We start from the raw sequence: 27,452 nt of genomic DNA, 5'->3' as shown, positions 1-27,452 counted from the left end.
TTAGAAAAATTTTCTTACATTTTTAAGCTCGAAAATTATTCGAAGAAATGCAAGGTTTTTGGCGTTCTCTGAACGATAAAAATTAAAATATTGAATGTTGGAGAAAGATACGAAAATTTTTCATTTTTTGATGTTCGGGTTTCTAACAGTTTTCGTATTTTTCAAACACAGTTTTTTTACATGTTAAGATTTATTTTTACAACAAATTAAAACATAATAGATTCGAAAAATTAATAAATCTAGTTCACTAGATTTCTAGTCATTTATTATTATAAAATAATGTTATCTATTATTACCATAATAAATTCGCTAACAATTATATGATTTATTCCCTAAATAAAAAAAATAAGTTTAGTACCTCATTTTTATTAAATAGGATATATTAATATTAATAATGTAGACGCTCGTTTATGATGAGTTAGTATAATCTTATCTATTTTTATCGTATCGAAAATGTCTGAGTTCAAACTGATTAATTTTAGTCAGTAACGGAGTTGCTTACTATCTAGAAGTGAGTTTTTACTTTTGCAAAGTGCATTCATATAAAAAAATGGCAGTAAATATATTTTTTTTAATTTCAATATTATTTTCGTAATAATCTGTATAAAATACCCTATAAAATTTCTTTAATTCAGCGCTTACCGTATATTTACCGAGGTTTCATTGCTCCAGTTTTTACACCGTTCAACTACAGGTATAATTGATTATTCGATTAAAATCTTGAGTATATGATATTTGATTAATGAATATTTAATAATCAGAAATTCAACTTTAAACTTATCAATTATCCCGAAATACGCCAAGTATCTAGTTGAAAATGGAGTGAATGGGGTTTTAGGTAAAATGTTTCTTTATTTTATTTTATAAAAATTTAAATCTTAATTTAATTTGTTTAGATTGAATAAAAAATTTAAGTAAAAAAAAAAGTTGGGAAAGATAAGAAAATATATATTTTTTTTTTATAATTTAGTCAATGGGACGACTGGAGAAGGAGTATCAATGTCAGTGTCAGAACGTAAACAAGTTGCAGAAGCATGGGCAAATGCCGTAAAAATAACAAAACAACATCTGATGATTCAAGTTGGCGGAGCACCTTTTCCTGATGTTGTTGAACTTGTAAGTAATTTTGTTCAAAATTAGATGTATAGTGAGAAATTTTCAAGCACGGTAAATTTTATTTGGGCATTAAATTTAGGCTAAACATGCAGAAGGATTAAAAGTGGATTCTATTCTTTGTCTACCCGAATTATACTTTAAGCCTACAGACACTAAAAATTTAATGAACTATCTAAAGAATGTTGGAGAAGCTGCGCCTAATACTCCTCTGTTGTACTATCATATTCCGATGCTCACCAATGTCAATAGTAAAGTTTTATTTTGTATCAAGTCTCATTAATAGTATATTGTATGGCAAGGGATGAAACAAGATGATTCTAGACGAGTTTGAAGTATTCTACCTCAGCCAAAGATAAGGGCTGATCTCGGCTTAAGTCTTATCGTGTTTTACCCCATGTCACACGCACTGTATTTTTATATTACCAGCATCGACACTAAGGTTGTAATACTTGAAGGCAGTCAAAACAGTCTAATTTTAGACCAACAGTGGTGCAGTAAAAAATTAATGCTCTAGCTTTTAAATGCAAACTTTAGTGATCCAACAAGGAAACACTAAAATCAAGTATGTAATCGAAATTAACACGCCCCTTGAATAACATCGAAACACGGTAAACAATCAGTTATAACAGAGTGTATCTCAACCTATTAAGCAATGGCCCGTTTTATTGATTAAATATACTAGAAGATGGACTTAGCCTTTCAAAAGAATAGATGTTAATTATTAGAAATCAGGGTCACTGAAACTCACAAGAGCGGAGAGGATGAGGAAGTATTTCCTGCAACTCATGGTGAAAAAAAAGCAGTTTTTTGATTGTTTAAAAATGACATTTCAAAGAATAAATATCGCGAAGAATTTCCACATTGTTCGTGATAAATATGACAAATCTGAACTTATTATATGTATATAGATTACGGTGGGTCAAAAAAATCGACTACTAAATTTTTTTTACTAGTGACACTGGAAAATTGGTTGCTAGACAACTCTAGAAAATTTTCACCAAAAATAGGCTCTAAATTTCAATAGGAGGGTCCTCAGCATTAGAGTTTTTGATTTTTTCCTCAGTCAAATAGAAAAAATTTAATATCTCTCCCATTAATTAACCGTACAGCGAAACTTTATATACTATTTTGTAGAAAATTGAACTCTTTAAAAAAAAGGTTTCTGACATTTTTATTTAATTCTCACGATTTAAAAAACATTGAAGATTCAAGTTTGATTATTTTAACACACATTTGTTTTTTGGTCACGATTTCCATAACTCGTGAAAAAAGTAGGATTATGGAGAGGACATTGCATATTTTTGTAGGAAATTGAATGCTCTACAAAAATAGTCTCTTAGGCTTAGTCGATTAAATTAAACGTTCGAAAGAAATTCATAATCCAACTTTAATGCATACCGATCTCAACAGTTTTTGATAACTAATTCATGATTTTTGAGAAAATTTATGCAAACTTAGGTTTTTAAAAACTGAAAAAAGCTTCGAACTATATTTTACGTTTTTTTTTTCAGACATCAGTATGTTTGAGTATTTTGAAAAAAAGAAATTAGGCATTATTTACCGTTTAAAATCAATTATTTATCAATTCCCGGAAAAATTTGTAATAAAAATAAAATATTGTTCCTCTTTTATAAAAAAGTGTTAAAGAACATTGAAATTACCCGACTTGCAACAAGGAATATTTTTTATAATTATAACGTATGAAACGATAATACACGAGTCGCAGAAATTAAGGTATATAAAAAAATTTCAAATTTTCGAACGATTTTTAACATGCCGTAACTCGGAGTGCATGTTGAAATCCCACACCGCCAAAATCTCACATCATCGAAATCCCCCATTGGTAAAATCTCACATTGGAATAATCCCACCAAACAAAAGAAATGGTCAGAATCACATATTGACGACACCCATCGATTTAAAAACAATTAAATATTTGAAAATTTATATTATCATGTTGTTTATTAATCACACATCTCATAGATGGCGCAGAAAATAAAAATAAAGCTTAATATCAATTTGAATAGGCCATTGAGCTTATTTCTTAAAGATACTATTAATTAGAAAAAAAAATTAATATTAATTCAAAAACCGCAGAATTATTTTAAAATTAGAATTATTTAAAGACCAATCATGCACTGGAAGAAGTGGGTGTAAACAAAAGTGACAGGTTGAACTTTGTAAAATACTGATTATTTGCAAATCAAGAAATCTTTTTCAAATTGTCTAACTTAAAATTAGTTAATTTGATTTTTTATTTATGAAATAATAGTGACCGAACTCTTGTTATTTAGAATCATACACTGAGCAAATTAAATAATAGGAATTACTATCTAGTTATGGCAACATTTTTTACCATCAATCTGAAAAGTAGTGAAGACTATATAGATGATTGTATAAATCATCTAGATTGTAACAATTATTATGAATAGGGTGAATGTTACAATCTAGATGATTTATACAATTATCTATATAGTCTTCACTCTTATCAGATTAATGGTAAAAAATTTTACCATAACTAGATAGTGATTCCTATTATTTAATTTTCTCAGTGTAAGTTTATAGACTTCATGAAGTTATAATATACACGAGAGGTAACCATAAATTGAAATGCATATTCAACTGTACTTCAAGTTATATTTGCTGGATATTCGCAGCATTCCCTACGAAATAGAATTCTCTTTACAAAAATAAATATGGAAGTCATTTTTAGCTTCTTACTATGGAAATTGAAGATGTTTTTAGAACTCAAGTGCAACAGATTTTGAAGTTTCAAGGACCCGAAAATCATTCCTGAACATTTTCAGATGTACATTCGGGCGTGCGCCGACTTTTTTGTCATATTGTGTTTTATAACTTGTAAACAACTAAACCAATTCGTTCCAAAATTTGATCAGATCTAAGTGTTAACAACCCCTTTTGACAACCGGCATATGCGAAAAGTTTGATTATTGAATAAATATCGTACGATGGAATTACAATTTTTTTAGTGGATATATTCGTTTTCTCGAGTTCACAAAGAAATAGCTGTTTTTTGAGCTCAAGAATTCAATTATGCTATCGTTTTTAAAAAAAAAAATCGGTCTGTCGGTTGACCCTGCGGACCAGCCCCAAAACTTCCCGCTGTTTTCGACCTCAAAGAGCTCGAAAACATTAGTGTAGATATATTTTCGAGCTCTTGGAGCTATCACATGCAATTGTTTTTTTACGATCTTTTCAAGCTCTAACAAGTTACCTGTTATGCTGAAGTTTGAAAATTTAAGAATCGAAAATCATCAATGAAGCGGTTTTTAAAATTTAGTTCCTGATTTTGTTCAGTAAAATAAGTGTATTGAGGCAGAAATCAATGTCGGGGATCAAAATCAAGATTTAAATAAATTTTGACTCATGTAAGAAACAATAAAATATGAAATATCCGATAAAAATATTAAAAACTACGTTTTATCGATTTTTTTGTTGATAATATGATTAAAAAAAAACAAAGTTCGATGACATTGTATGATCGAAAGAAACCATAAAAAAGATGAGTTGGTATGATATCAGGCACATTTTAGTACGTTATATTCTGATTTATCCGAAAAAAATAACATAAAATGTTATTTTTTTAACTTTTCAACGCCGATATTTTTTGAACTTATCAATCGATTTTGATAGTTGACGTAGCGATCGGCGCGTTTTATTGAGTTCTAGAGCTGATTAAAATTTGAAATCGATCGCGTCAGTCGTTTCGAAAATATTTAGAAAAAACCGTTTTTCACCATTTCTTTCTCCCGCGATAACTCTCGAACGAATTATCCGATTTTGATGTTTGAGGTGGCAATCGACGCTTTTATTGAGTACTAGAGCTGATTAGATTTTGAAGTTGATCGTATAAGTCGTTTTTGAGAAATCAATAAAAAACTAAAAAAAAATTTTTTTTTTTTTCGTAATTCGCCAATATTTTCGAGTCTATTCGATCGAATCATTCGTTCAAATCGATTCATTAGTTCAAAAGTTACAAAGACTTTACATACACACACACACACACACACACACACACACACACACACACACACACACACACACACACACACACACACACACACACACACACACACACACACACACACACACACACACACACACACACACACACACATACACACACACACACACACACTCGGACATCATTCTGAAAATAGTCAGAATAGCTTCCTAGGACCTCAAAACGTCGACATCTGATGAAAACTCGATTTTCGAAAATCGGGGTGAAAACAATAACCTCCCGAAATTTTTGAAAATCGTCGATTTTCTTAGCGGGAAGTTAAAAAATAGGTGCTAAGTATCCGGCTTAAAAAATCCGATAGATTCTTATAGATGTGCATATAAAGCCTATACTTAACTCTATCACGTCTCATAGAACTCATTCTTTTTTACAAAATCTCTATGTGAATTCATAAGAATCTGTTGAATTCTATAAGATTTTACAAACGGAATATTTATACAACCTAGGTATTGATCAAATGTTTTTACTTAATCTCAAATTTTCATCTTTTGGGTAAATTTTTAATAATAACAACTTAAGTTTAGCATTCGTCAAAAACTTTTACCTTGGCAATTAGCAATTCTCTAATGCAAAAATTATTGATAGCCGTCGTCATCGGCACATTTGCGAAAATTTGTAGTAGTATTTACTATAGTTGAAGTCACATTTAATATACTTAACAATTATAGATATGATAACACTAGATGCAGTAACGTTTATAGTACAGAAACTATTAGTCCACTTAATTTACTCTTAAGCGTTTTAGGGGGAAATTAACTACTGGATTTTTTTTATAGATAATATGTAAAAAATTCCGTAGATCACGAAAATAATAATAAGAAATCTTAATTCGGCCGCGTTTTTTTAATGATAAAATAACAATAGGGAAGCCAAGACACCGTGTATTTTCATTAAAAAACTTTTATCTATTGATGTAAAACCTTATGATGACTAGTATTAAATTAAAGGGTGATAAATTCTGAATAAAAAATGTCAAAAATCGATCTCTTGGGGCTTATTACGTATGCGAAAAAAATTAATTAAAACAAACAAATTAATTAGTTGTTTACATTATGTCACGCTGTCGGTAACAGAACTGCAGAAACTGAGCTAGAGGGCGCGTGCAAGCCCGGGCTCAGCGGTTGTCATCTACTGCAATTTAAAATGTTCTTACCATTCTGTGTTATGGAAATTATTTTAATTTTTTTTATTATTTATTAATTCAATTTCATCCCAAAAAACTAAATTAATAAATAATAAAAAAAATAATTTCACGCGAATATCATTATTACGATAACGGTGTAAGAACGAACACACTCACTTCTTGGGTAAACTGATACCTCAACAGGTATGCACTTAATAACATTTATTGATTAACCTGACATTATAGCCATACAACCTGGTCCTTTCATATAATTGTAAACAAACTCATCTGGTTTGTTTGACGCAATTGATAACAAATTTTTTAAAGTATTACGTTCTGACATACAACGTTGAATTAATACATCATAATATAATTGTTTAATTTGTTTTTGTATAAATTTTTCCACGTATACAAACTTAAAATTCATGTATGTAAATAAATCTAAATTTTCTATTGACATCTTATTACTTGACATTAAATCATTCTTTGATGTTTCAAAGATAAATAATTTTGGATGTTCAGTTCTGATTATTTTATAGCCACAAATAATTTCAATATTTGTGGTAGTTAATGCAAATGTTTTTCCATTTGATTCTAAAGAATAAACAATTTCATGCTTATCTGAATTTTTCTCAGATGTTTTATTTACTTTACCCGTATATAAAACCCCAAAATTTTGAAAATCACATTTATGTGATGGAATATAGTCCCCCCTCGCGGTTTTGAGAATGCCGTAAAAATGCCGTATATTTTCGGCATTTATGCACATGCCGTAAATTTACCGTTATAATTTGGTATTAATATGGTTATATTGGCCAGTTTTTTTCCTGTAGTTATCCCATATACTTTCTGTACTTATGCTGTAGAGTTACCAGATTACTACAGTAATATTACTATAAAAATGCTGAACTTTTACTGAAAAAATGCTGCGAAAAAACTATAACAATACCGAACTTTTACCAAAAAAATGCTGTAAAAAAACTGTAAAAATGCCGAACTTTTACCAATAAACTGCTGTATAAAAACTATTATACGATAATGTTACAGTAATGAAATCGTTGTTTTTGTGATAATAATACTGTCAGTATCCTGCAATTTTGCCAGATTTACGCTGATGAAATAGAAAATTGTAAAATATATGATTTTATTTTTTGTTCGCTTCTGTATTTAACATCATCGAAAATGTGCAAAATGTAATATTTTTTATTTTATTTTATTGGTTCACACAATTCTTACTCAAACAAAAAAATGTAAGTGAAAATAACTATCTGTGAAAATTGATGTTTTCAATTTTTTAAAGTTCGTTTGTATCCATCTGAAAACAATTAGTAACATCTTTCAAGTAAGTGATTTGGCATAATGGCTACCAGATCAGAATTTGAATAATTAGGTCTCGGGATCGAGTCCACGAGTCGACGGTTTTTTTTTTTTTTTTTTTTTTTTTTTTTTTTTTTTTTCATGACAGTTATTGCATATAATTTTATAAGGTTATATATAATTATATAAAATTAGATATAACTACATAAAATTTTATACGATTATATATAAATTTTTTTCTGGGTAGAACGGTTAGATGCTGCAGAAATGCCGAAAATATACTATAAATATGCTGTATAATTACGGTTTTAATGCTGTGAAAATACCGTATTTTTTCTGATTTATTGCCGTAAATATTCTGAATTTATTTCGTAAATTTTTGGCAATAATACGGCAAAGAAACTGGCCAGAATAACTCGAGTAATACCATATTTATGCGATATTTATACCGTACAATTCCGGTATTATTTCGGTATTTCCAAAACCGCGAGGGCCAAAAAGTATAACCTCCCTCTAAATCTAAACAAGATAAATCAGATGAAGTACACGTTAAACCCGATTTTAAATAAATTTTATCATTTTCATATTTAACTCCCGCGATATATTCTTGTATTGTTATTTTTAAAACCCCTTGAGCGACAATATCACTCCAACTTCCATAAAAATCTGAATAACTTCCCCCTTTACACGTCCCATCATTACCGATTGATCCTGCGAGTGTTGCACCACGCGTAGTTGTGCTATTAATTTTTTAACCGGTTATCAATAACGTACCGAATCTATATGAACCCGATTTATGAATATCTAAATATCTTTCTTTTGAAATTTCTTCAATATATTCCATATGTCCACTATGTACGACTGACATATGAGAATACACCCCGCAATAATAAATATTTCGATCTACTTCGATTTTACATTGAATAATTTTTGTCAAAGAACATTCTTTTAATTGTAATAATTGAATAAATGGTTCTGTTGTATTTATTTCTTTAGGATGAATATCACAATCTCCCACCTCTGTAATTGAAACTGTAGTTGAATTTGATGAAAATCTTCCGCAATCATACCCAATTATTCCATTCGCTGATGATGGCCATAATAAAATAAAATAAACTGCAAAAGTGATATTGATAATCATCTGTAAACATGAATTGATTAGAATTTTCTTCATCGCTATTTTTCTTTTGTTTTCGTGTTTTTTTAATTGGTGTTATTTCTGGATTTATGAATGAATATCTCAATCGATGTATGTGAACTATTTGAATTCTTTTTTCTGTTTAAATTTTAACATTTACTTTACCCAAAATTTCAAGAATCTTGTGTGATCCATAGTAATGATCTTTTGTTTTACCTGGATTTGGTCCACTTTGTAAAAATACATATTGACCTACTTTTAAATTTTGTGGATTACAATGTTTATCGTAATATTTTTTAGATTTGTATTTAGCGTCAACTAAATTTTGATAAGCTAATAATCTTATCCCATGTAATCTTGTGAATAAATCAATTAAATAACCTTGCATTGTAGATAATTGTTCACATTCTCTTATTGGTTCGCTTGAAGGTAATCTAGACTGTTGTCTAAAGACAATAGCATAAGGTGTATTTTTTATTGCTTCATGATAACTTGTATTGTATGAAAATGTTGCTAACTCGATCCATTCGTCCCACTCTTCATCAATAGATGAGTAATGTTTAAGGTATTCGTTTAATGTGTGATGCGATCGTTCTAATGAACCGTTAGATTGTGGACGATAAGCTGTAGTTTTAAGTTTTTTAATACCGAATCGTTTTGCTACGCATTTTAAAATAGCACTTAAAAAGTTACGACTTTGGTCTGTTAGAATAATTTTTGGCGGACCAAAATAACAAAGAAATCTTTTAACAAAAGCAGTTGAAATTGTTGTAGCTAAAGTGTTAGGTAATGCTTCTGCAATACAAAATTTAGAGAATAAATCTTGAATAGTTAAAATATATTCATTTCCCCTTTTAGTTTTTTGTTTTGCCCCGACAATATCCATAAAAATTTTCCAGAAACACGTGGCTGGAGTATCGGTAATAATCATAGGTTCTCTATGTTTTACACGAACTAATTTATTTAATTGACAATCTAAACATTGTTGAGTTCTATGTTGAATATCATTTTTCAAATTTTCCCAATAATAGTCTTTTTTAATTCTTTAATAAGTTTTAGCAACCCCTTTATGACCCCCAATTGGTGATTTATGCATTTCATAAAAAATTTCATTTCTTTTTTCATTAGGAACATAAATAATTGTGCCCAAACAAATCATAATTTTAATATCAGTTCCGTCAAAAACATTTTTTAATTCTGTTATGATAATATTCCACGGTAAATTTTCTATATTTTCACTTTTTGCGAAACTTACTGTTTTTAATTTTAATTTTTCTAAAGTTCCTTTTAAATTTTCAAAAATTACTTTTAAATTTTCAATTAAAATTGCAATTGATTCTTTTTCTTTTTCACGAATAGGTAAAGCAAAATAATATTTATTTGTAATTTTCTTTTCAACTACTTTTCCTAGCTCTAAATTTTTAAATGTCGGTAATTTATTCAATTCCTTTAATTTTATTGCGCCATTATTGCATGGTTCACTATTGGTGCTGATAAAATAAGCTAAATTATCTTTTCTGAAATGAAAGTAATCTTTAATATCAACTACATTATGAATATTTCCCGTTTCTAAATTTTCTTTAATATCTGAATCGCTATGATCTGATGAATCTTTTTTATTATTGTTTTGTTCGTTTATTATATTTTGAATATTTTCGTCTGAACTTAAAGAACTACTCACATTTTCTTGATTTAAATCTTGATTTTTTGCTTCTTTTCTTGTTTGAATTTGTTTCACTTTTTTCTTGCGTTCAATAGCTTTTGGTTGATTTTCAATTTCTTCGTCGGTTGAATCGTTGGTTTTATCACTGACTTTCTTTTGTATTTCTTGTTTGTTCTTTATTAAATTTTTATTTTTATTAATTTCGTCAGTTGTTTTGGTTGTTGATTGTGATCTTGTATTTAATTCTTGTTTCTTTGCTGCAGCTCTTGTTGTTACTTTGATTCGTTCAAATTCTTCTGTTTTGATTGGATTTCTTGATAAAGCATCCGCAATTAATTTGTTTTACCTGGTTTGCAAATATTTTTAAAATTGTATTCTCCTAATTTTAATCTCTATTTTAAAACTCTCGTATTCACATCTTTTGCTTTTTTGGAACCAAATTAATGGTTTATGATCTGTAACGAGAATAAATTCTTTAGCATAAACATATGGTCTAAATGTTTTCACACCAAAAACAATAGCCAATGCTTCTTTTTCATATGTTTCATATCTTATTTCAGCGTCCCTCAATACTCTTGAAGCGTATGCACATGCAGTGTCTTCCCCGATTTGTCCTTGTGATAAAACTGCTCCAATCGCATAACCTGATGCATCAGTAGTAATAATAAATGGCATTGTAAAGTCAGGTGTATCTAGTACAGGTGGTTCACATAATTTATTTCTTAATATTTCAAAAGCTTCTTGAGTTTCTTCATTCCATAAAAACTTGACATCTTTTTGAAGTAATTTTCTCAATGGCTTAGCTATTTTTGCAAAATCTTTAATAAATCTTCTATAATAATTAGTAAAACCCAAAAATTGACGAACTTTTTTCTGAGTAGTAGGAACTGGATATTTCTTTGCAGCTTCAATTTTACTTGGATCAGGTCTGATAGAATTTTTGCTAATTAAATGACCTAAATAACAAACTTCTCGTTTGAGAAACCTGCATTTATCTGGGTTTAATTTTAAACTTGCTTCTTTTAATCTCTGAAAAACAATTTTTAATCTTTCAATATGTTCCTGTAAAGTTCTTGAGAATAAAATTATATCATCCATAAAAACATATAGTATAACACCAATTAATCCTGAAAAAATATCCTCCATCAATGCTTGAAATGTTGCTGGACCGTTTGCTAGGTCGAAAACCAATCTCAAAAATTCAAAATGACCTCAAATAGTTGAAAAAGCAGTTTTATGTCGATCTTTTTCCCTCATCTTAATTTGATGAAAGCCCGATGATAAATCTTGAACAGAATAATATTCAACTCCACCCAAACTATCAATAATATTAGTTGTATTTGGCAGTGGATATGCATTTTTAATCGTCTTCTCATTTAACGCTCGATAATCAATTACCATTCTCCATTGTTTTCTTCCTTCAGAGTCCGGTTTCTTTGGAACTATCCAGACTGGGTTGTTGTATGGTGACCTTGATTCCATAATAATATTATTTTCCAATAACTCTTTAATTTGTCGATTGATTTCCTCCTTTAAAGCATGAGGAATTCTATAATTCTTAATATTAACAGGTCTTTCACCTGTAGTTAAAATTTCATGTTCAACTCTACCTGTTGCAGGTAAATATTCACCTGGAAGGTGAAACCTTTCAGTATTATCTTTTATTAAATCGTAAAGAGATTTTTTTTCAATTTTATTTAAATGTTTAATATTTAACACCTCTTTTATTGTTTCAAAACGTGATTTACTTTTATTCATTGCATCAATATCATGTGAAAAGTGTCCTGTGACATCCTCTTGATTCTTTTCTTCGTTTTCATGGGCATCGTTGATAACTAATACTCGCTGGGCATATATAATTTCTTTATTAAATTTATTGATCGACTCATGTAAATTGTAATCTTTATTCTCAATATTGTAATTGGAATTTTCCTTTGAATTATTTTCTTGATTGTTTTTTTGTTTGATTGTGTTGATATTTTCAGATTTTTCTTTTAAATTTTTCTCATTTTCAGGTTGATTATGATCTTTTTTATTTTTGTTAAAAATTTTAGTAGTTTCTCCATTTATTTTTATCTTTGTTTTATTATTTTCTTCGGTTTCGTCTTCCGCTTCATCGTCTGAATCGTAGTCGGTATCACTTCCATAAATATTAAAATTTTGAAATCCCATAGCCATTATTCGATGTATATCTTTATCAAAATCAGATTCGTCTTCTTTTTCGAATTTTATTACTATTTCTTCATCTGTTTCTTCATCAGTTTCTATTTTTCCTTTGTTCATTTCTTTTTCTTCTTTCTTCATTTCATTTCCTCCTTTTTTCATTTCTTTTTTCTTCATTTTATTTTCTTCTTCCTTTGTTTCATTTTTGTCTTCTTTTATTTCTTCCTTCTTTATTTCATTATCTTCTTTTAGATTTTTTTCAATCGTGACAGAATAAATTTTATCTTGAAAATTTATTTTATTATTTTGCACTAATTTTTCACAATTAAATGATACATTTATAGATTCATCAGTATCATAGAAAAAATATTGTTTATTATTTATTTTTATAACGCGATCTTTATAGCAAATTTGTACTTTCGCTTCGTCAAAAAAATTCGAACCCAATATTCCCCATTGCTCGATTGAAAAATCGTCGGAAACTATTAAAAATTTAATTTCTAAATCAAGAAAATCTAATTCAACTTCTCCTACTGCTTCGACTGGAATTTTGTTAATTCCAAGTAATTTAATAGTTTTAGTTTTATCTAAAATTGCTTCTTTTGGACAAAAATTTTTTTTAAAATATTAGGACCACTACCTGTATCTAAAATTACAGAAATTTGTCCAACATTAGGATTTACGCTATATCCTAATAAAATTGTTGAACTTTTATTATTTTTATTTAAATTAATTTGTTTAACACGAGTTCCTTTTTTATCAGAAATAGTTTTGATTGGAATTCTATCAAAAATACCAAAATGTGAATTAGAGGTTGAAGGATGATTTTCTTTTATTTGTTTTTCTTCATCATTTATTTTCTTCCAACAATCTCTAATTCTGTGACCCATTTTTTTACAATGATCACAACTAATAATTTGTTTAGTACAATTATTACTTGAATGTTCATGACTACCACAAGTTAAACGTTTATTAAAATTTTTAGAATTGTCATTTCAAAATTCATGTTTGAATCTACAAACTTTAGCATTGTGGCCAGATCTATTACGAATTTGACATCTTTCTCTAGAATATAATAATTTAAAACATTTATCAGCAGTATGACCGGGTTTATCACAAAATTGACAAATAAAAGTTTGTCTTAAATTTAATTGTTGATTAAAATTTATATTATTGTCAAATTGTTTATTTAAAATGTGAAAATCTTGTTTTTGTTGGTAATCAGATTGATGTGGTTTTCGAGAATTATTGTGTTCGCGTTTAACTTCATCGCAAAGAAACACGGGTTTTTCATTGCCCTTTCGTTTTATATTTTCAAATTCACTCAATTCCTTTCTTAATTTAATTTTTTGCTCAATTTTAATAGCTCCATCGAGTGTCCCTTGAATATTATTTGTTCCGTCGCGGAATAATAGTCTTACATTAGTTTATTATTTTACGTTTATTTAACGAACTTAATTTACGCCTTGTAATATTTCTGTATTTTTAGTTTAAAATATTGGTCCCTGGAATTTAGGAATTACCCATCTTTTTTTTTTTTTATCTGCAATTTTATTTTATTGTTATATTAGCTTCATTTATTTTACCTTATTTTAAACATCTGTTTAGGATTTAGTTGAAAACTTATTTTATGTCTAAATATTTTTGCTCAAGTAAACGGCCAAACATCGGCTCTATTGTTTAGGGATTAAGTTTAAATTTTTAAAAATGTAAAATACTTCGAGTCCCGTGTTTACGACTCCTTTGCTCCTTATCCTGAAATTATTTAAGCCCTATCATAAATCAGTCCGGACATCTGTTCCTAATTGCACTCGTCTACTCTCCAAAATAGTCCAGTCACCATTTTTTTTTCTGTATCTCACTCTCTCGGCTCGTCCTCTTTCACTTTCGTTTCGCCCCCCTTCTACTCCACCATACTCCCACGACGATACGACCCTTCCCCATTTTCTCTGGACCTTCTAATGCCCTCCGCGCTCCAATCACAATCCTTAGTTTTCCACTTTCCTTCCAACACGCCCCTTTTTCCCTCAATCTTAGTTCTTTAAGTTTAACGCTAAGATATTTTTGTAAAATGTAAAAACCAGTTGTACTCGATACTTTGAAGAGATCAGCATTGCGCTCGGTCTAATAAATTCACAACAATATTTATTTAGCAAAATTGCTTGTTGAATATTTATTTTCTTAACAAAATTACTTGTTAAGATTGGCTGTAATTTAATTGTTTAAATTATTATTTAACAAAATTAATTGTTAAAATTTATTCTCGCGGCAAACTAGTCGCGAGACATTTCATGGTTCTTCGAGCCGGATATTAAAATTAATTAATTCTGGCATCAGTTCACAATCGTTATCATTAAATAAACCATGATTGCGTACTATTGTCCGAGTAGTTTGTGAAAAATAACAGTGCTAGTTATTCAGTGCGTTATTTATTGTGGCTGTCACAATCACCAGTGTATTTACTGCAAACGCACGACCCTAATAAGTGTAGTCATCCAAGTTATTACGTCAGTGATAGCCTGCAGTTCCGGAGTTCAACGCATCGTCACTCCGGTCAACATCAACTTCGAGTCTACGTCAACGTCAACATCATCTACATCAGCGGCAATCCAGCATCCCGAGAGATCGTCGTAACCAGATTTACAGTCACGTGGTCATCAAAAGGTTAGTCAGTGTGACACCAATCAATATCATTCCATAATTAATCCCATTTATTATTGCTTCCGTTTTTATCGCGCTGCTCTCTGCATTAAATATTTTCTATTTTTTTTTTTTTTTTTATCATTTTTATTTTTTTTAACTTGTTAACCTCATTATTAAAATGACTGCTAAACAAATTAAAGCGTTAAAAACTAAGCGCGGTAATGCCAAGCGGTCGTTAACGACATATGAAAACTTTCTAAAGAAATTTGATTCGTCGAAAGATTTTCCAATCCTTGAGAAGTGGTATAAAGAAATTGAGACTGTTCGGAAATTATTTGAAGAATATCAACTTGAATTAGAGTCACTTCTTGAGGAGTCTGAAGAATTAACCGCATATCGTACCGAATTCGAAAATCTATATTATGAAACTTACGCAATCGCGACGAACCTTCTTTCGGAACAACGCAAGTGAGACACTTCTTTGGTTCCGTCTCCAACAACCTCGAGTCCTTCTGCAACCTCCAGCTCGTCACTCTCGGTATCTCAAGGCGTTGTATCGTCAATTGCAGCTCAGTTTGTTAATACCGTTCCTATCCCTTCTGTAACTATCTCTCCTTTGAATCAATCGGCTGTGTTATCAACTCCCATACCGGTTAGTAACAATTTTACCGTACCTCATGCATTTAACTATCCTATGAGTATGTTACCTGCTTTACCGACCATCTACCTACCTTTAGCGGGTCCTTTGACACTTGGTTGGGATTTTATGATCTGTTTAACTCGTTGGTCAACGAGGATCACAATATTCCACCTATACGAAAATTAATCTACCTAAAGGGTTGCTTAACTGGCGAAGCGGCCAACGTAATATCTTCTCTTGAAACTTCATCTCAAAACTACGAAGTAGCGTGGGGCTTATTAAAAGAACGGTACGATGACAGAAGATTTATACGGGACAGTTACATAAAATCTTTGCTGGATACTCCTCCAATCTCAAAGGAGTCTTCTATCCGATCATTTCTTGATCACATACAACGGAATCTGCGTGTCTTAAATCAGCTTGGTGAGCCCACCGATTATTGGGACTCATTATTGATCGTGCTATTCGTAAGCAAATTTAACAATTTTATGCGGGAGCGATGGGAGGAATTCAGTTGTGGCGTTAGTAAACCCACAATGAAGCAGATGCTTACCTTTTTAACAAAGTGCGCTCAACTTGAAGGTTCTAGGGCTCAAGCACCTGCGCCTCCTCCAAATAATTCCAGGCAAGCGCCGTCAAACGGACGAACTCAATCGCGTTCTCAGCAATCGTTCGCAGCTTCTACCTCTCAAAATCGCTGTCTCTATTGTCAAGGTGGCGATCATTATATTTATTCGTGTAAGGGCTTCGCAGCTCTATCACCGTTTGCTCGCTATGAAGCGGCAAAGGGGTCTAATTTATGCACTAAATGTCTTCGTAAGGGTCATCACTCTTCACAGTGCCCTTCAGGAAAGTGTCGAGCGTGTGGTTATAGACATCATACTCTACTTCACTTCGATAAATCAAAACCTGAAATGCCGCCGTTGAATGCATCTGCGACAGCCTTCGATATGCCTAAATCGACTATAAATATGCACGCTCAGGTCTCATCTGAAGCGTTGCTAGCTACAGCTATTGTAGACCTTGTAAATAAGCAAGGAAAAATCAGGCAATGCCGAGTATTCCTGGATGCAGGATCTCAGGTGCACTTTATCACAGAAAAGGCTGCTAAGTTCTTAAATCTGGATAAAAAGGCGGTAAACATCTCAGTAACTGGGGTGGACAACACCTCTACGAGTGTCAAACATTCTGCTCGCGCCACTTGAAAATCGCGTCATAGCAAATTTTAAAAAACTGTTGAATTTTTAATTGTTCCCCAGATCAGCCAGTCAATGCCATCCATTGCCATTAATGTAACTCAGCTCGAAAAACCTAAAAATATATCCCTCGCGGACCCAGAGTTCTATAAGCCGTCTGAGGTCGATGCTCTGATCGGAGTGAAGCTCTTTTATAAGCTCCTTAGTGTGGGACAAATTTCCCTCAAAAATCATCCCGACGCTGTCCTGCACAAAACGCTGCTTGGGTGGAAAGTTGCTGGGGAAATAAACAGCAATTTGAGCGTTTCCAACGTGTCGTGTCATCTTAATTTAAACTTACCATCGTCTGACATCTCTTTAACCCGATTTTGGGAGGTGGAAGAAATTCAGTCTGTTGCAATCTTATCTTCGGAAGAAAGGGCTTGTGAAGAGCACTATAAGCTCCATACCACTCGGACTGTAGAGGGTCGGTATGTAGTTCGCTTGCCGTTCAACAGCAAAAAGAGCAGACTAGGCGATTCATATTTGTCAGCCTTGAAAAGATTTTTTGCGCTAGAAAGGCGCTTCCAACGAGACCATGCAATCAAGCATGGTTACCTCGAATTTTTGCGGGAGTATAAAGAGTTGGGTCACATGTCGGTGTCTGATGACTTATGTGAAGATCATTTAGGGTTCTATCTCTCTCATCATGCTGTCCTAAAGGACGACAGCATCACCACCAAGATCCGTGTAGTCTTCGACGGTTCTGCGAAAACATCTACGGGAATTTCCTTGAATGACACTTTAATGGTTGGTCCACAACTTCAGGATAGTTTATTTACAATACTCACTCGTTGGCGATCTCACCCTTACGTGCCGACGTAGAGAAGATGTACAGGCAAATCCTCGTACACCCCGAGGATGCAATCTACCAAAAAATTCTGTATCGCGAAACCTCTCAAGAGCCTATTAAGACCTGTTTGCTGAGCACGGTCACCTATGGCACTGCTTGTGCGTCTCACTTATCAATGCGCACCCTTCATCAACTTGCTTACGATGAAGGTCCTGCATACCCTCTTGCTGTCATCGCTCTGCTGAGGGACTTCTACGTCGACGATTTGTTTACCGGCGCTAAAACTCTCGCAGAAGCAGAGTGCATACGTGACGAATTGATTAATTTATTGAAAAGGGGCAGATTCCGTCTTCGCAAATGGGCCTCCAACGAGCCTGCCCTCATCCAAAATTTACCTCAGGCCTCAGAGGGAACCCACATGTCCCTGGATCCTGACGCTACCATCAAAACTCTCGGTATACGGTGGAGTCCTCGGGACGACACACTCTTCTACACTATTAGCGCGCCTGCTTCCGAGGCCACTACCAAGCGTGCAATTTTATCACAAATTGCGAAACTATTTGATCCACTAGGCTTCCTTGGCCCTATAATTGTCTATGTTAAGATAATAATGCAGCTTTTGTGGAAGGCTGGACTAGCCTGGGATGAATCAATCCCGATCTCAATTCACTCACTATGGGCCCAATTTCGGGCCCAGCTGTCTATGATTGAAGAGCTGCGTTTCAAGCGCAGCGTTACTTCCTCGGGAGTAGTCGATATCCAATTGCATGGATTTTGTGACGCAAGCGAGCGAGCATACGGAGCGTGTATCTACATCCGCTCTATCGATGAGGCTGGGCATGTTCGTACTCATCTGGTTTGTTCAAAATCACGAGTTGCCCCAGTGTCGTCACTATCATTACCTCGATTAGAGCTCTGCGCTGCGTTATTACTTTCCAGACTCTATGACGTAGCTATTAAAACCCTATTGTTGGATATTAAGGACGTCTACTTATGGTCTGACTCAACTATCACACTTCATTGGATAAATACCCCTCCTCATCTACTAAAAACCTTCGTTGCCAGTCGAGTGGCGGAGATTCAGAGGCTTTCTCATCGTTGCCATTGGCGCCACGTGTCTTCTCAAGACAATCCCGCGGACTCTATTTCGCGTGGCCAAACTCCGGCTGAGTTCGTTGCCAACAGCATCTGGCAGACTGGCCCAAGTTGGCTGCAGTGCGAGCCTAGCACTTGGCCCAAGGGAGCTCGCCCTTCAATCGACATTCCAGAAATGAAGCCTATGATTCCCGATCGCGTACTTTGTATGAAAATAGAGTGCGGACTTAATGATCTGCTCGAAAAATACCACTCTAGCCATAAATTAAAACGGGTCGTGGCTTACGTAATGCGTTTTGTTTACAACGCTCGCCATAAAAATCATCGCAGATTTGATCGATTAAGATTACAGGAGCTACAACAAGCTCATGATCTCATAATAAGGATTACTCAGCACTCAGCCTTTCTGAAAGAAATAAAGCAACTAAAAAACAATGAAGTTATCTCCGACAATAGTAAATTAATGCCGTTAAATACCTATCTTGACGAGCAAGATCTCCTAAGAGTAGGAGGAAGGCTGGCTCGTTCCTTGCTAACTAAGGAGCAGCAACACCCCCTGCTCTTACCAGCTCGTCATTATATAACGCGTCTAATCATAACCAAAGAACACGTGCGGCTGAAGCATGCTGGGACTCAAGCCACCCTATACTCGGTGCGTCAAACGTATTGGCCCTTAGACGGTCGCAACATTACGCGAAAAATTATCTATCGTTGCATTACCTGCTTTCGAGCGAAACCGCGTGCCGCTGATCACGTCATGGGAATCCTGCCTGAACCCCGTGTCACCCCCTCCCGTCCTTTCCTCCGTGTTGGAGTCGACTACTGCGGTCCTTTATACATAAAGGAAAAACGCTTTCGCAATCGTAGCCGATTGAAGGTTTATGTCGCAATTTACGTATGCATGTCAACCAAAGCAGTTCACTTAGAACTAGTAAGTGATCTCACCACCGAGGCCTTCATTGGCAGCCTCCGAAGACTGTTTTCAAGGCGTGGAAAATCACTCGAGATATACTCGGATAACGCCACGAATTTCGTCGGGGCAAACCGTGAGCTTAATGAACTGCAAACATTGTTTAATTCGGAGGAGCATAAGAACTCCGTCCTAAGTTTTCTTACGTCCGAAAGGATAACTTGGCATTTTATTCCCCCTCGTGCCCCCCACTTCGGTGGGCTCTGGGAGGCCGCCGTGAAATCTTTTAAGCATCATCTGATTCGTACAGTTGGTGATACGCTGTTAACATTTGAACAGCTCGAGACGTGCGTTATAGAAATAGAAGCAATTTTAAATTCCCGCCCTATTTCTCCTATGTCCTCTGATCCAAGTGACCTGCTCTCCCTTACCGCTGGTCATTTCCTAGTTGGTGGCCCTCTGACAAGCTTTCCTCAGGACGACCTCACCGACACACCATCTAATCGCCTATCAGCTTGGCAACATGCTCAGCAGCTGAAGCAACATTTTTTGAAGCGCTGGCACAAGGAATACCTACACCAGCTCATAACCCTGAGCGGGCACCTCGACAAATCGAACGGTCTACAGGTTGGTTCACTGGTGCTTATTGTGGAAGAAAATCTTCCTCCACTTCAATGGGCGCTAGAGCGCATTACCACAGTACATCCCGGAGCAGACAGCATCATCAGGGTGGTTACCGTGAAGACTTCCACCGGCGAATACAAACGCTGCACCAAACGCGTGTGCCCATTGCCCCTTGACTAGCTGCGACTTCACCAACATTTATTTTGAACGCAGATCCGTTCAAGGTGGGCGGCATGTTCCGTCGCGGAATAATAGTCTTACATTAGTTTATTATTTTACGTTTATTTAACGAACTTAATTTACGCCTTGTAATATTTCTGTATTTTTAGTTTAAAATATTGGTCCCTGGAATTTAGGAATTACCCATCTTTTTTTTTTATCTGCAATTTTATTTTATTGTTATATTAGCTTCATTTATTTTACCTTATTTTAAACATCTGTTTAGGATTTAGTTGAAAACTTATTTTATGTCTCAATATTTTTGCTCAAGTAAACGGCCAAACATCGGCTCTATTGTTTAGGGATTAAGTTTAAATTTTTAAAAATGTAAAATACTTCGAGTCCCGTGTTTACGACTCCTTTGCTCCTTATCCTGAAATTATTTAAGCCCTATCATAAATCAGTCCGGACATCTGTTCCTAATTGCACTCGTCTACTCTCCAAAATAGTCCAGTCACCATTTTTCTTTCTGTATCTCACTCTCTCGGCTCGTCCTCTTTCACTTTCGTTTCGCCCCCCTTCTACTCCACCATACTCCCACGACGATACGACCCTTCCCCATTTTCTCTGGACCTTCTAATGCCCTCCGCGCTCCAATCACAATCCTTAGTTTTCCACTTTCCTTCCAACACGCCCCTTTTTCCCTCAATCTTAGTTCTTTAAGTTTAACGCTAAGATATTTTTGTAAAATGTAAAAACCAGTTGTACTCGATACTTTGAAGAGATCAGCATTGCGCTCGGTCTAATAAATTCACAACAATATTTATTTAGCAAAATTGCTTGTTGAATATTTATTTTCTTAACAAAATTACTTGTTAAGATTGGCTGTAATTTAATTGTTTAAATTATTATTTAACAAAATTAATTGTTAAAATTTATTCTCGCGGCAAACTAGTCGCGAGACATTTCATTATTATTTGAATATCAAATTTTATTTTCAATTTCAGGATTAAGACCATTTAAAAAACTTTCTACTACTCTTTGTTCTACTTGTATTGCATAAGCATTATTTTCTGCTTGTGTATGTGTTCTTTTGTGTACTTCAACTAATTGTGTTGCAATATCACAAATTCAATTAGAATATTTTCGTCAATGACGAATGAGCTCACTTAGGAAACTGAAATCTTTTTCGATTTCCAGAAGAGCTGTTACCAGGTAGTAACATCCTTTCCAATAATTATTTAATTATACCGATTATTTTATTGGCTATAATTGAATCAATATTTTTTTATAATGATTATTTATATATATATATATATATACATTTCTCATGACTTTCAATGCAGTTAGCAACGACGCATAAATCATTGGAGTCGAATTCACAAATCAATATTTATTGATTCTTATTATTTTTCTTTACTGCAATAAATTCATTTTATTATTTAAACATTTTATAATTTATTTCATTTTAATTATTATAAACTTGTTTATTAATAATGATTATTTTTTTATCAATATTTTTATTATTTCAAAATTCTATTTTATACTTTTCATAATAATATTCTTTTCATATTTCATAATTTCATTTCATTTTCAATTATTAATTGTTATTTCCGACTTCGCAAACTTCTCCTGCAGTCACTCATGTTGAACACTCCATAGGAATACAAATTCTATTTTCTCTTGAGAGAAACAAGGATGGGTTTAATGAAGTGTAACAAACCTATTCTACCAGATTTTTTTCTTTCTGTCTTTCATTCTTATATTCTTCGGTCCCCACTTCGTGTCAGCTAAGATCACTCTAATGCGCACAATTAGCATTGGCTAAATTAAGTTCCGTCAACGGGACATCTCACAAGATGCAACTCACCTAAAAATTTCCCTTTCCCTTAAACTCGGACCCCCATGATTGCGGCGTTCAAGAAAATTTTGAATCAAAAAACTCTAGCGAGCACAGGCTTGCATTTCGGTTATCAGCTGAATTCGAAGTTTTCAGTCAAGAGTCGCAAACTTGGTACAGCGTTCCTTAATTTTCATATTTAATATAATCGATAAAAATCGCTTTTACAAATCAATAAAATAAATACTAGAAAAAAATCGCATCACGAAAAAAATTATAACAGTGAAAATATATCAAAGTATACATTTATACAGCTATATATACATATATATATATATATATATATATATATATATATATATATATATATATATATATATATATAAAATCACGCATCGCGGAAACAAGTATAATAGAAATAAAATATTAAATAAATGTTCAACGTTAAGAGCCAACTCCTTTAAAGAGCACTGCTTCTATTTCCTGCAAAGGAAAATGAAGGAAGTTTTAAATTCGATATAAAATAAAAGTTTTCGTATCGAAAGAAATAAATATAAAATAAAATAAAAGTAATAAAGATATCCCTATAAAGAGTATTAGCTCTATTTTCTTCAAAGAAAATTAAAGGAGTTTTCATTACCAAATTAAAATTGGAGTTTAAAATAAAAAAAAAATCTGGGCTTTGGTTGACCCTGCGGGCCAGCCGCAAAACTTCCCGCGGTTTTCGACCTCAAAGAGCTCGAAAACATTAGTGTAGAGATATTTTCGAGCTCGAAAATGCTATCACATGCAATTGTTTTTTACGATCTTTTCAAGCTCTAACAAGTTACCTGTTATGCTGAAGTTTGAAAATTTAAGAATCGAAAATCATCAATCAAGCGGTTTTTAAAATTTAGTTCCTGATTATGTTCAGTAAAATAAGTGTATTGAGGCAGAAATCAATGTCAGGGATCAAAATCAAGATTCAAATAAGTTTTGACTCATGTAAGAAACAATAAAATATGAAATATCCGATAAAAATATTAAAAACTACGTTTTATCGATTTTTTTCTTGATAATATGATTTAAACTGAAAACCAAGTTCGATGACATTATATGATCAAAAGAAACCATAAAAAAGATGAGTTGGTATGATATCAGGCACATTTTAGTACATTATATTATGATTTATCCGAAAAAAATAACATAAAATGTTATTTTTTTAACTTTTCAACGCCGATATCTTTTGAACTAATCAATCGATTTTGATAGTTGACGTGGCAATCGGCGCGATTTATTGAATTCTAGAGCTGATTAAAATTTGAAATTGATCGCGTCAGTCGTTTCGAAAATATTTAGAAAAAACCGTTTTTCACCATTTCTTTCTCCCGCGATAACTCTAGAAAAAATTATCCGATTTTGATGTTTGAGGTGGCAATCGACGCGTTTTATTGAGTACTAGAGCTGATTAGATTTTAAAGTCGATCGTATGAGTCGTTTTTGAGAAATCAATAAAAAACTAAAAAAAAAATTTTTTTTTTTCGTAATTCGCAAATATTTTCGAGTCTATTCAATCAAATGATCTGAAATTTTTAGGAAAGTTGACGGCCAACAAGCTCTTTCGATTGCCACCTCAACCATCCAAATCGATTTATTAGTTAAAAAGTTACAAAGAGTTTACATACATATACACACACACACACACACACACACACACACACACACACACACACACACACACACACACACATACATACACACACTCGGACATCATCCTGAAAATAGTCAGAATAGCTTCCTAGGACCTCAAAACGTCGACATCTGATGAAAACTCGATTTTCGAAAATCGGGGTGAAAACAATAACTTCCCGAAATTTTTGAAAATCGTCGATTTTCTTAGCGGGAAGTTAAAAAACATAAGTGACAATAAATTTTGTGTATTATTCGTAAATTAAATTAAGTAATAAACCATCACCCCACCCTCATTCGGAGATTGCTTGCATCGAGATCTAGCAGCCAAATCAAGGGACTACAACGCGGGAACTATCTCAAGGAAAAATTTAAATACATACTTCAGCACAAAAGGTAAGGCAATTATAATTGACTTCTTTTCTTTTCAATTTTAATAACTTTTCCTATCAGCCTCAAAAATTTAAGAGGAAATAAGGACGTTATTAATTTAAATTCGTCTATATTGATTGGCGCAATTTTTACATTCATCTATCTATAAAGATAACTCTATTTTTACCGAATTAGAAATGAAAGAAAGTCCACATCGAAACGTATCCCAAAACGAACAAATTAAGGCTTGAACTAAACATTTGAGCTGAAAATTGCATTGGTTAGTCCGAACGCCTAATCCACGCAACCAAAATGATTAAACAAATAATAGTCAGACAACATAATCATCATTATTTATTTATTCATGTAATTTCATTATTTCATATTTCATATTTATAAAAATTAAATGATTTCATTATTTCTTTTTATTATTTCATTTTTCATATTTATTATTTTTTTTTATAATTTCAATATTTCTTTTACTCAATATTAATTTAATTATTAATAAATTTTATTATTTATTAATAATTAACAAATATAAAAATTTGAATTTATATTTAAATTTAAAACAACATTTTTTATTATTTAACTTTTTCCTATAATTATTTTACACAAATAAAAATAATATGAATTTAAATTCAAATTTAAAAATCATTAGCTGTAATAATGGTTGGAAGTCACTTGCTAATGAATTTATTGATGCATAACCAGATGACATTACATGTATGATTTTTTAAATAAGTTGATTGACAGCAAGAATACGACGTCATGACGCCACACTTATGAAGGAGATATAAATCGAGGAAAAAAATGAAAAATTTGAAATTTTTTAATTTAAAAAAAAGTTTACACTCGAAAAAAAATTTTTTATTTCTCGCTAAGATATATTGACAATGTTCAAGAAAATTTGAAGTTGATTTTATGTAATTTTATCAAATTTTATAAATTTTTATCAGGCTATTAAAATAACTTAATTGGCTTGTAATTGATATAATTTGTCATCAAATTTATAAATTGTAAAAGAGCAATTAACTTTCTTTTTTAACTGGTAATTTAATCGCTCAAATGCTTCCAATTTTTCTTAGACTATTCGGGCTAGTTTTTAGGTGGATTTTATTTTTCCGGGTAGAGGCAAAGTTGATATAAGGGTCATTCTAAATTAAGACGTAAATTCAACGTCTATGGTGAAAAATCATCTTTTTTGAAAAAATTTATTTAAAAGAATGTAATTATCTCTCAAAACTCGTGCTCATGTAAGTGGTCATTCAAATTCATTTCTTAATTTTATTTAATTTAGTCACAATTTCATCTCAAAGTCAGAAAACATCTCTCGCCTGGCTTGTCCCCGAGCTGATTTTGTTTATGTATAAGTAATTTAAAGTGCCTAGAAATCAAATAGATCATTTAAATTATATATTTCTACAAAATAAATGAAATAAATTCTCGTGATCAAGAGAGTAAAATTGCATGATATTTTTTTTTCTTAAAAAAAATTACGTTCAAGTTTGTCCCCCACATTTTGCGTCTCGTCCCCTGGCATGTTTATTTTCCTGTAAAATCAGCATTTGTTTACTGACTCGCGGGAATCGGAGACCTTAAATGAACGTCATTGAGCTGATACTTTGTAGTCAGCGCCACTCGAATTAGGTGCGCAGTCATTTTGTTATTTATTTCATTACTGACACTCTGTGGATACAGTTGAGAACCAGTGAATAGAGTCTCTCCCCTGGTAAGTTTTATTTCAAAAATATTTATCTAAAAATTTTAATTCATCTGTATACTTACTTCTGGTTGTGTATAGATTCTAAGTTTTCTTGGTTAATCGCGTACAATAAATACATTTATCACTATCCAGTAAACACATTGACGTAAATTTGACGTCAAAGTGATTTTACGCTATGTCATAATTTACGTACGATATAAGTCACGAATGAATCAGATGTGACTCATTATTTCACACTATTTTACGTAAGATTATGATGTAAAACTAATGACGTATACATGACATAAATGTGATGTCTGTGTGACATTCCATGACGTCAATATAACATATGGGTGGTGTCAAAATCATCAATCCGGAAAACATATTTTTGAAACGAAAAAAAAAAAAAAAATAAATACCGACTTTTTTACTTGATTATTACCGCGCGAACGCATTACAAATTCAGAAACACGAATTGATAGCAGTAAATAAAAAAATCCTGGGCGTCTGCTGGGTTCGAGCACGGCGTGCCAGTACCCACTGGCTGTTAGGCGGAGTGAGAGTCCCCTAGTGTGTAGCTGGAGCGCTAGTGCTCACTGGCTTGCAGATGGAAAGTGCCAGTACCTACTAGCTGTAGACTGTAGAGTGCTAGTACCCACTGGCTGTAGACTATAGCGCGCCAGTACCCACTGGATGTAGACTGTAGAGTGCCAGCTGGCACTGGCTGTTAATCCCTAAGTCGATCGCCGCGTGACCTATAAGTAACAGATGCCCCCCTATACCAGTACATTTATCTTTATCAGGGGGACTCGACTCTAATGGACAAAATAAGATCTATTTAGTAAGCATGTAGGTATCTAAGGTTGGTGGCGCCTCGATTGAATAAAGTGCTGCCTCTGATGGAATAATGTCATATGCTACAGTCAAATTGAAAAAAGTTCCAATTTTTTAAAATAATAAAAAAAAATAAAATAAATGATCAATTATTAATTTTAATTCATTAATAATTAATTTTGTTTCATAAATAATTATTAAAATCGATAATTTTTAATAAAAATGATTACTAATTAATAAATGTTATTCTCAAATCTGTAGTTTTTATAGTTAAAAATTTCAAAACTGCTCACGGTTCGAACTGGTCCGTGGCTATTGTTAGTCGCGTTTCATTTCGACACTCAGGGTTCGAGACTGATGCTGAGCAACTTT

The 27,452-nt window shown here is 32.6% G+C and overlaps 1 protein-coding gene across 1 annotated transcript in view; it reads left to right on the top strand.

Moving 5' to 3' along the window:
• The first annotated feature begins 485 nt into the window (after positions 1-485).
• Positions 486-27,452, top strand: part of LOC103575392 (N-acetylneuraminate lyase) — a 66,518-nt gene continuing 39,551 nt past the window's right edge. Inside the window, exons 1-5 of the mRNA XM_053741180.1 lie at positions 486-556; positions 636-694; positions 762-838; positions 971-1,116; positions 1,196-1,364. Of these exons, the coding sequence (XP_053597155.1) occupies positions 551-556; positions 636-694; positions 762-838; positions 971-1,116; positions 1,196-1,364 (457 nt within the window). The 5' untranslated portion in view covers positions 486-550. The remainder of the gene's footprint in view (positions 557-635; positions 695-761; positions 839-970; positions 1,117-1,195; positions 1,365-27,452) is intronic.

Source organism: Microplitis demolitor, chromosome 8 (assembly GCF_026212275.2).
Source record: "Microplitis demolitor isolate Queensland-Clemson2020A chromosome 8, iyMicDemo2.1a, whole genome shotgun sequence".
Taxonomy (NCBI): Eukaryota; Metazoa; Arthropoda; class Insecta; order Hymenoptera; family Braconidae; genus Microplitis; species Microplitis demolitor.
This window is presented reverse-complemented; position numbering and strand designations above follow the sequence as displayed.